The following is a 10923-nucleotide window of genomic DNA, read 5'->3' as shown; positions in this document are numbered from 1 at the left end:
GACAGGTAAATTTGAGGGCAAGTACCATCTGCTGGTAGCTGACAGCATAACGCCGGTGATCCACCCACCACGAAGAATCCCTGTAGCCTTACGGAGTAAGCTGAAAGAGGAGTTAGGCAGACTGACAGAAGCGGAAATAATTGCCCCAGTAGAGACCCACACACCATGGGTATCCAGCCTTGTGTGTGTAGAAAAGCCCAATGGGAAGTTGAGAGTGTGTTTAGATCCGAGGGATCTGAACAAGGGGCTTAAAAGAAGTCATTACCCAATGACGACGATCGAAGATGTCCTCACCGACCTGAATGATGCCAAGGTCTTTAGCACGTTTGATGCCAAGAATGGGTTTTGGCATGTGGAACTGGATGATGAGAGTTCTCAGCTTACGACATTTAACACACCATATGGTAGATATAGGTGGAGACGCATGCTGTTAGGTCTGTCCACGGCCCCTGAGGAGTTCCAGTGACGACAGAACCAAGTGCTGGAGGGCCTGGAAGGAGTGAGGTCTGTTGCTGACGACATCCTAGTGTTTGGGAAAGGAAAAACGGCAGAGGAAGCAGAAAGAGACCATGACAGGAAGGTTAAAGCTCTGATGGAGAGATGTCGTGACCGTCACCTGAAGCTGAACATAGAGAAGGCAAAGCTGAAGGTGAAGGAAGTCACTTTCATAGGACATAGAGTCTCTGCTGCAGGACTGAAACCAGATCCAGGGAAGGTAGAAGCCGTGCTACAGATGCCTAACCCAAAGGATGTCCAAGGAGTTCAGCGATTTATTGGCTTTGTTAACTACTTGAGCAAATTCCTTCCTGGATTAAGCGACCTATGTGAACCGCTGCGCAAGTTGACACAGAAGGATGTAGTTTGGTGGTGGGCACAGGTGCATGACAGGGCGGTTGACATAAAGAAGCTAGTAACTGCCGAGCCAGTACTCAGATACTATGATCCATCCAAGGAGCTGACAGTACAAGCCGACGCGTCAGAAACTGGACTTGGTGCGGCGCTGATGCAGGAGGGCCATCCAGTTGCCTATGCCAGCAGGGCCCTGACGGATGCGGAGACCAGATATGCACAAATAGAAAAAGAATTGCTGGCAGTGATGTTTGGTCTAGAGAGGTTCCATGTGTACACATATGGAAGGCCAGTGAATGTGCAGTCAGACCATAAGCCACTGGAGATAATCGCCACAAAACCACTTCATCGGGCACCAAAGAGATTGCAGAGGATGCTGGTGAGGATGCAGACCTATGATGTGACAATAAGATACAGACCAGGGAAGGAGATGCAGCTTGCAGACACGCTGAGCAGAGCGTATATACAGACTGGCAAGACGGACAAGACCATGAGAGAACTGGAGACTGTAAACCTGGCAAGGCACATCCCAATAGCACAGCCTCTGCTAAATGGCATAAGGGATGCAACAGGAGAAGATGAGACTATGCAGAAACTGCAAGAGGTGATCAAACGAGGCTGGCCAGAGAACAAGAAGGATGTTGACCCAGAGCTCATCTCCTATTTCCATGTGAGGGACGAGCTGGGTGTTGGAGATGGTCTCATATTTAGGGGAGAGAGAGTAATCATCCCTAAAGCCAGGAGACGCGACATGCTCACAAGAGTACATGATTCCCACATTGGTGTGAATGGCTGTCTAAGAAGGGCAAGAGAATGTCTGCACTGGCCCGGAATGAGTGCAGAAATCAAGGACTTCATACAAAAATGTGAGACATGTCAAGCTCAAGGGAAAGAGCAACCAAAAGAAACACTGCATTCCCATGAAATTCCAGAGAGACCATGGGCGAAGGTGGGTGCAGATTTGTTCCACTTGGATGGAAGGAACTATTTGATCACTGTGGACTATTTCTCAGGATATTGGGAAATAGACTATCTAGAGAAAACACTGGCAGTGAATGTCATCCATAAATTCAAAGGCCAGTTCGCAAGATATGGAATACCAGATCAGCTCATCACAGATAATGGGCCACAGTTCACAGCTGAGGAGTTCAAGAGTTTTACCAAGAAGTGGCAGTTTGAACATACGAGCACATCACCCTATTATCCACAGAGTAATGGAAAGGCGGAGAGCAGTGTGAAAGTTGCGAAGTCATTGCTGAGGAAGGCTAAGGCTGTCGGAGCTGACCCTTACCTGAGCCTACTAGCTTTTCGCAACACACCAACACCTGGCATGAGTAGCAGTCCAGTTCAAAGATTGATGAACAGACGTACCAGGACAATTCTACGGACTACTCAGAGGCTGCTCAAACCTGAAATTCCGAAAAAAGTAAGAGATGAGTTGAGAGCAGCTAGAGATAGACAAGCAGACTACTACAACAGAGGATCTCAAGATCTGATTCCCCTGAAAGCTGGCGATCCAGTTCGAGTGAAGCCGACCGATAATCGACATCAGTCCTGGAGGAAGGCTGTGGTTGTAGGCCGTGTTGCGCAACCCAGATCTTATGAAGTCAGAACCGAGGATGGCGTCATCTATCATCGGAATCGGCGCCATCTGAGGAAGACCAACGAGCCATGTCATCACACTGATATTGACCTGGATGACCTGGTGGAGTCGCCTGAACCGGAGCGAGACCATCTGAGGAAGACCAACGAGCCATGTCATCACACTGATATTGACCTGGATGACCTGGTGACGTTGCCTGAACCGGAGCGAGACCATCTGAGGAAGACCAACGAGCCATTTCATCGCGTTGATGTTGACCTAGATGACCTGGTGACATTGCCTGAACCGGAGCGAGAAAATTGTCCTACGAGCCGACCACTGGTCCCCAGGGAGCATCAAACCCTGACAACAAGATCTGGTAGATGCGTTCGAAAACCACGCTATCTGTAGGATTATGTGCCCACATAAGGATAGGGCCTGTACATGTAGTTGAATATAGATGTAAAGGATATTAGGTTATGTTTAAAAGGTTAATGTTATATTTTTGGTTATAGTTTGATATGCATAGTTTTATGTAGAAGTAGTGGTAATGGCTAATAAAACTGAATAAATAAAAAGGGAAAGGGAATGAGGAACCGGACATGTGTTGTTCAAAGTTTAGATAATTCCGAGCACTGAACTGTCGCAGATCCAAGGGAGGAAAATTTGGAAGCTACTAAGGAAATGGATTGTCAAAGGCATGTTGGAAAGTGGACTGTTGGAGACATGTTGGACTCAGTGAAATAAGATGCCATGGAAGAATTTAATTTATGGCTATACATGTAAAGTTCCTGTACATATCTGTTTTGTCTATAAAGGGGGATGTTATGGGAATAGCGCACCCGGTGGTGCAGTACCGGGGATATATTACTCATGGGGGCTGTAGCCAAGCGGACCCTGAATTAAAATGGCTGAACCCAAGACTCGAGTGTAAAGCCTCTGTTAATTAGTTGTGTAGCTGTAATGTAGCAGGTTACAGAAAGGAAACACACTAACAAAACAGTTTAGATTTTAAACAAAGAGTTCATCAGTAAAATCATTGGCAACATTCTGTCTCCTACCTTTCACTGTGATTAGATCAATGGTGAGAAATGGATTTGTTCCCAGATAACATGTGTAAACTCCGGCATCTTGAAACAAAACGGGGACAATCCTCACACTGAAATCCGTGCCATCGAAGCGTTTCCCTGGGGTCACCAGTCGATTGTTGAAGTCGGTCCCATCGACATTGGTGGGCTGAGAGCGTGTTGCAGATGCTATTACTCTCGGCTGTTGTTGAAGGTGACGTGATGTCCAGGTCCACTCAGCACGGGAATAGCCATAACTATAACTTCCATAGCAAACCAGGTGAAGTTCACTGTGGTCTGTGCTGGAGCGGTAAAGTGTGTATCTCTTGTTATATAAATCTGTATCAGAGAGACAGAGGATAACTCGTTTCAGTATCACAGTTACCGTGCTACAGAGAGATTCTCAACCGCATTCTTATAAACATTCGTGGTGTTTTGTTCAGCTGATCAAGTTTCAAATGTAACATCTTTCATTAATGTCGCAACAAAACTCATCAGATCTTTATAAAATAAAATGTCCTGTGCAGCAGTAAATTGCAGTGAAGTTTGGATATTCCACTCTATATTTCAACAGTAGTTTCGCCTCCACACCCGGACTGTCCTAGAATCTCCCGGGATGGGATGAAACCTCCCGGAGACTCCCGAGAGCGGCCCGGGAGGTGAATCTCTGTCGGTCTGCAGGAGGTGCAGGTTCAGACTGTGGACAGAAGCAGCCCAGAGGACGCCAGCGCTGGGACTGGCCCGGACAGGTTGACAGTTCAAGTGGGCCGGGTCTTCCCGTCCCTTCATTCCCATTATTCCCACCATCCCTCTCCCATTCACACCCATTGATTCCCTGCCCTTTGCCTCTTCCCCGGGTCCTGCTCCCAGCTGAATGCTGATCTGAAGCCCGAGTCTGCAGCAGCTGCAATCGCTTCAAACAGCAGCAGGACTCGGAGACAAGGGTCAGTGAGGGGAGAGCGGACGGGTTGTTGTTCAGTGCTGATGTTTGCACCGAGACCCCCAGTGTGAGTGTGAGCAGCAAGTGCTGGCGGTTGTCATGGTGACTACACTTTCTATCTGACACTTTGACGTGAGTCCTGTATCAGTATCTCAGTCTCAGATACTGGAGCATTGATGGCAAGTTAAACTGACAAAATACTTTACTGAACAATAGTTACAGAAAGATATCATCCCTCCTGTGCTGTGTGTCTGTCACACAGAGACAAGCAGGCAGCTGCTCCACAGAGAGAGACTTTCTGGAAACTTCTCCCTGATCATTGCAGCATTTTATACACGAGAGCAGTTGGTCACTGTCCACAGTTCATCACAGGGCGCACGCATAACATTACAAGAAGCACCGTGATACAAGTGTCTACTTGATATCCAATGGGAGGTATTTACACTTACATTTGTTTACAGTAAAATCTCCATTACTTGTGTGAACGATTTTTCCGTTTTCCTGCACTTCACACACATACAACTTCCCATCCTCCACTGTAACATGTCGGACCATCAGATAGACCGTGTTATTCAGGCGGATCTGCTCAGTGTTGCTCCTGTTCTGCTGGGATGAGTCCTTTGGTCTCCAGTGAAGACTGACTGTATCTGAGAGTCTAGAGATGGTGCAGCTGAGTGTGACGTCACTGCCCACCAGAGGGCGCTGTGGACTTGCTTCAACTGTGAACAACAGATCAATGGGATTCAGAGTGAGTCGTGGTGTGTCCAGTCCAATGACTGGGCTCAAAGCTGACAGCCAATGCTGAAAGTCAGAACAACCTCTTCCCCAGTGCTTTCAGATTCCTGACACGCGTGGCTGGTCACATTGACGCAGCGAAATGCCGACTGTTCACCGTGGGACTGCTGGTGGAACCAGCAACATTCAGGCTTTGTTGTATTTACACATGTTATGTTTACAATATTCACAAACTGTTGAAAATGCACCTATTTCCACTCCTTCAAGGTTTATCTGATTGCTCTCAAGAGGAGAACTCTGTGGCAGAGCCCAAGTTCCACAGACGATGGACTTCCATCGACCTGGTCACAGGGTAACATTGAGCAGCTGTGTCACCGTCCAGTCTCACCCCGCAGCCACTGCACGGAACGTCTATTGGTTTCATACCACCTTGCCGCGATCACCTTACCGTTGCTGGCGAGAGGACCATGGTATTCGCTGCGGGGTAGATTCATTGATTTGCTGTTCCCAGTGAAGTCATCAAACTACTTTCACTCCTGCTGATCATTTCAAAATCAATGAACAGAAACATTTCCCCAGTTGTTTCACTGGGAGATTCTCTCTTCACCAGGTGGAAGAAGTCTCACAATTCCCGCCATCTCTCATCATTATAGGTGACAATATTTATAGAAAGAAATAAACATTATTGATCCTTATCGAACCCACGCACCTTTGATCCCAAATAGTTCATATTGTTTCAGGATTTGCTTTGTCGGTTCTGTTTGAGTCAAAGTGAATAATCCCGCCCATTTAAATATGGGGTTATGAATTGTCAGATCGAGGGTATCGTAATTCACAATCATCTCCGGGTACAAGTCCACGTTACTCCCGCCAGCGGCCTCCTCTTTGTTCCAATAGTCCCCCGTTCTTTTAAAAGTTGTCAATTTTTCGATTTCCTTCCCTGAGTGTGGTTTCCATTCCCAGACAACAACACTGTCTTTCTCAGGATTGTCCGGTCCGTTTAACACGATGGCGTCTCCATTATCCAAGGAATACTTTGGATTAATGTTTTCTGTTGGAAATACGAACAATGAAGAACTAACATCTAAAACATTTTTCCCCACAATTAATATTGAACTTAATTTAATTCCAAACAGGAAGGGGGGGGAGAGGGAAGGGGGGGGAGAGGGAAGGGGGGGAGAGGGAAGGGGGGAGAGGGAAGGGGGGGAGAGGGAAGGGGGGGAGAGGGAAGGGGGGAGAGGGAAGGGGAGAGGGAAGGGGGGAGAGGGAAGGGGGAAGAGGGAAGGGGGGAGAGGAAAGGGGGGAGAGGGAAGGGGGAGAGGGAAGGGGGAGAGGGAAGGGTGGAGAGGGAAGGGGGGAGAGGGAAGGGGTGAGATGGAAGGGGGGAGAGGGAAGGGGGGGTGAGGGAAGGGGGAGAGGGAAGGGGGAGAGGGAAGGGGGGTGAGGGAAGGGGAGGGAAGGGGGAGAGGGAAGGGGGGGAGGGGGAAGGGGGGGAGAGGGAAGGGGGGAGAGGGAAGGGTGGAGAGGGAAGGGGGGAGAGGGAAGGGGGGAGAGGGAAGGGGGGAGAGGGAAGGGGGGGAGAGGGAAGGGGGGGAGCGGGAAGGGAGGGAGCGGGAAGGGGGGGAGAGGGAAGGGGGAGAGGGAAGGGGGGAGAGGGAAGGGGGGAGAGGAAAGGGGGGAGAGGGAAGGGGTGAGATGGAAGGGGGGAGAGGGAAGGGGGAGAGGGAAGGGGGGAGAGGGAAGGGGGGAGAGGGAAGGGGAGAGGGAAGGGGGAGAGGGAAGGGGGAGAGGGAAGGGGGAGAGGGAAGGGGGGAGAGGGAAGGGGGGTGAGGGAAGGGGGGGTGAGGGAAGGGGGGAGGGAAGGGGGGAGGGAAGGGGGAGGGGGAAGGGGGGAGGGGGAAGGGGGGGAGAGAGAAGAGGGGGGAGAGACCTATTGTCTATTGAGATGTTTAGGCGCAACAGGTTCACTTAGTCTCGTAATTTAAGATTACAGTTAATTACCCAAAACGGTGTGGGAAAATATGCCAGCTTTTCACAATTGGTCAATAACATAACACAGGTTGAAAGACTGGAGCGACTAGGCTTGTATACACTGGAGTTTAGAAGGATGAGAGGGGATCTTATCGAAATGTATAAGATTATTAAGGGGTTGGACACGTTAGAGGCAGGAAACATGTTCCCAATGTTGGGGGAGTCCAGAACAAGGGGCCACAGTTTAAGAATAAGGGGTAGGCCATTTAGAACGGAGATGAGGAAAAACTTTTTCAGTCAGAGAGTTGTGAATCTGTGGAATTCTCTGCCTCAGAAGGCAGTGGAGGCCAATTCTCTGAATATATTCAAGAGAGAGCTAGATAGAGCTCTTGAGGATAGCGGAGTTAGGGGGTATGGGGAGAAGGCAGGAATGGGGTACTGATTAAGAATGATCAGCCATGATCACATTGAATGGCGGTGCGTACAGGCTCGAAGGGCCGAATGGCCTCCTCCTGCACCTATTGTCTATGAAAGTTCCACCCGCCTGGACTGTGTCCGTGTCGGTGCAGTTCCACCCGCCTGGACTGTGCCGGGGAAGTGTTGGGGGAGGATGGTGTGGACAACCGTGTCAAAGGTGCAGACAGGCTGGGCGGGATGAGGAGGGAGAGTTTACCTCTGCAACATGAGGCCATTTGTGACTTTGATAAGGACCGTGTCGGTGCAGGAGAAGGAGAGGGAGCTGATGGGAGGGGCTCAGAAATGGAGCTCCAGCAAGGATGGCGTGGATTCGTGAGGCAGGAACACATTCAGGGTCGTGGAGAGGGAAGCGAGATTGACAATGGGGTGCGGGATTACACGGACAATGATAAATAAAGCAACGTGATTGTGACCGGTGAAGGGAAAGTACTTACTCTGTGTGGAAACAGGTCGAAGCAGGAAAACAAAAAAACCGAACATCAAACCAGCTGGCAAACTGCTGCAGAGAAACCTCGGCCTCATTTTGTGCATTCTCTGTTTAGAAATAACGTGCAGTGTTAGACTAAGGATCAGTAAATTGGTAGTTGGCAAATGTATTGAGTACAGCGGTTTGAAACTCCTGACCCAGGAGCACTTTACAATTGGCCGCACACAATTACACGGGGAAAATACATTTTCTTTGACGACTCTGCCGCTGGAATATTGTCACTTCTGTAATCTGGGATTTCACGACCATATTCAGCCGGTATCGGTTTGCCTTCGGTCGAAATAACTCATCTGAACTCCGCCTTTAAAATTTTTGCCCCAATTACCTCCTACTACTCGGGAAGATGGTTTCAACTAAATCAGACCTCGGTAGTGAGTCAATGAACAGATAAGACAACATGATGGCGAGGGACATTAAATATTCTCAAACGGTCCCAGGATGTTGCTGGAGAAACGGGAAAAATAAAACCAATTATGACATGAAAACTAAAGATTGACTAGGAAACCAGGAGGAAAGCCTAAGTGTGCAAAATGGCATATGCTGGTCATTTAGCTGTGCGAAATACCCTTCATTCAGTTACTGGAGAAATAAAGGAGACAAAACGAAACTAATAAAGTTTGTGTGCCCTTGTAAAGTGGAACAAACTGATAAATCACTACTCACAGGATACCCAACATTGTTCCGTTTCTAGATACCTTTTAAACCACTCTTTTACATGAAGTGACTGCAGTGAGGTCGCCTACCGCCTGAGAAGAGACTGATGGTGAACGAGTCCAGAGACTGAGTGACAAAGCTCCAAGCACCGCGACACACTGAGATTCCCAGTCTCACTCAATGATTAACACAGTTTCTTTGCACGGACAAACACCCTTCCTCTTTCTTTCCAGCTCAGGATTCAGACACCATTTGTGTTGATAATGTTTGCGTCAGATTAAAAATCATCCTGAAAAAGCTGATTTGGTCAAACCAAATCGGTAAATTCCTGAGATCACAAATACTTTGGAAAAGTTTGGACTTGGAGCCTCGTTATTTTAAATGCTATTAATGTGTAGCAAATGTCTAAGATAAGGACAAGCAAGGGAATCTGCTATATTATAATGAAGGGAACATGGTCAATATTCATGCCTTGCAGCTCCAGTATGTTAAAGCTTTAGCTGGTCTGGCAGTTTGAACTATATCCAAATGCATCAGGTCATGGTGGGTTTTGAGTTCACGGGGTTACAAATGGGCTGCATTTGACAAATCAGGATCAAACAGTATTTTCAAAGTTAGTACAATATTGAGTGCAAATTTTCCCCCGAGATTTCAATTTCACTGAAGGAGGAACCTCCAGCCAATATTTTCATAATCATCCAAATTTTTCTTGCATCTCGCAGTGTTCTCCAAGTCCAACCTCACCTCGTTCACCAAGACCTTCACAGCATCCGAGAATAACCCGCGTAACCTTCCATTTCTCCAAAACAAATTTCACCATTTGAAGTGATGATGATTTGTAAAGTCATTTTCAGCTATTTATCGTAAGGTTACTCCCAAGAAAAAACCAAATCATACTTCAGAATGTTTGTCCGTCGTGTGATCTTGAAAGGAACAGGGGCACTAAATAACTTGCAAAGGAAAAGCTGCAGTAAATTGCTAGTTGGCAAGTGTTGTATTGAGCACACCGACTTTGAAAACCCTACGCCCGGACCATTTGAGAACTAACCGCACACAATTACATGGGGAAGAACCTTTCCTCTGTGGAATCTGCCACTGGAATATTGTCACTGCTGTAATCTGGGATTTCACAACAACATTCAGTCAGTTTGCCTTGACCGAAACGACTCATCTGTACGCTGACATTTTAATTCTTAACCCACTTACTTCCTGCTTCTCGGTAGAGTGGTTTTAACTCGTTTGTACCTCACTAGTCAGTCAATTAACTGAGCAGGCAACAGAAGGGCGAGGACGTTGAAAATCCTCAAACAGTCCCAGAGGATTGCCGGAGGAATGGGAAAACTGAAGTCCACATTGACATCGAAACATTAGATTGACGAGGCAACAAATTGGAAAGACCCAAATGGGTAAAATGGTAGATGCTCATAATTTAGCTGTGAGAAACATCGTTCATTAAGTTTCATGGGGGAACAATGGGAACAAAAATACATTAATAATGTTTCGTGTAAGAGGGAACTGCAGATGCTGCTTTAGAACGAACATAGACACAAAATGCTGGAGTAACTCAGTGGGATAGGCAGTATCTCTGGAAAGAAGGAATGGGTGACGTTTCGGGTCGAAGAAGTCTGGGTCTGAAGGGTCTCGACTTGAAACGTCACCCATTTTTTCTCTCCAGAGATGCTGCCTGTCCCGCTGAGTGTCTCTCTTCATTAATAAAGTTTCTATGTACATTGTAAAATCTAAAGCCGAACAGTCTAATTAATGGTTGTCGGAGTGAAATATCACACGTTAGAAATTATTTAACACGGAGTTACGTTTCTAGATCACATTTAACCTGAAGTGAGAATGTAGTGGGGTCGCCTACCTTGTGGGAAGAGACTGGTGAACGAGTCCAAAGACTGAGCAGTAAAGCTCCAAACACGGCGACACACTGATCCCCAGTCTGACTGCACATTAACTAATGCTGTGTCTTATGAAACTACAGGACCTCCCTCTTCCTCTCCTGCTCAGGGTTGAGACATCACTTCTGTTGAAAGCGTTTGAGTCAGTCTAAAAACCATCTGGTAAAAACTTATTTCGGCAAAGCAAAATGGGAATTTACTGAGCTCAAACATGCATTGGATGAATTGAGACATGGAAACTCATGTTTTTAAAGGTTATT

At 47.4% G+C, this 10923-nt stretch overlaps 1 protein-coding gene across 1 annotated transcript in view; it reads right to left on the bottom strand.

Moving 5' to 3' along the window:
- The window catches only part of LOC144599773 (uncharacterized), a 21955-nt gene extending 11241 nt beyond the window's left edge, over positions 1 to 10714 (bottom strand). The window contains exons 1-5 of the mRNA XM_078411009.1: positions 10627 to 10714; positions 8056 to 8155; positions 5883 to 6224; positions 4888 to 5157; positions 3493 to 3837 (exon numbers count right to left, since the gene is read on the bottom strand). Of these exons, the coding sequence (XP_078267135.1) occupies positions 3493 to 3837; positions 4888 to 5157; positions 5883 to 6224; positions 8056 to 8152 (1054 nt within the window). The 5' untranslated portion in view covers positions 8153 to 8155; positions 10627 to 10714. The remainder of the gene's footprint in view (positions 1 to 3492; positions 3838 to 4887; positions 5158 to 5882; positions 6225 to 8055; positions 8156 to 10626) is intronic.
- Between the last annotated feature and the right edge of the window lie 209 nt (positions 10715 to 10923).

Source organism: Rhinoraja longicauda, chromosome 14 (assembly GCF_053455715.1).
Source record: "Rhinoraja longicauda isolate Sanriku21f chromosome 14, sRhiLon1.1, whole genome shotgun sequence".
Classification (NCBI taxonomy): Eukaryota; Metazoa; Chordata; class Chondrichthyes; order Rajiformes; family Arhynchobatidae; genus Rhinoraja; species Rhinoraja longicauda.
This window is presented reverse-complemented; position numbering and strand designations above follow the sequence as displayed.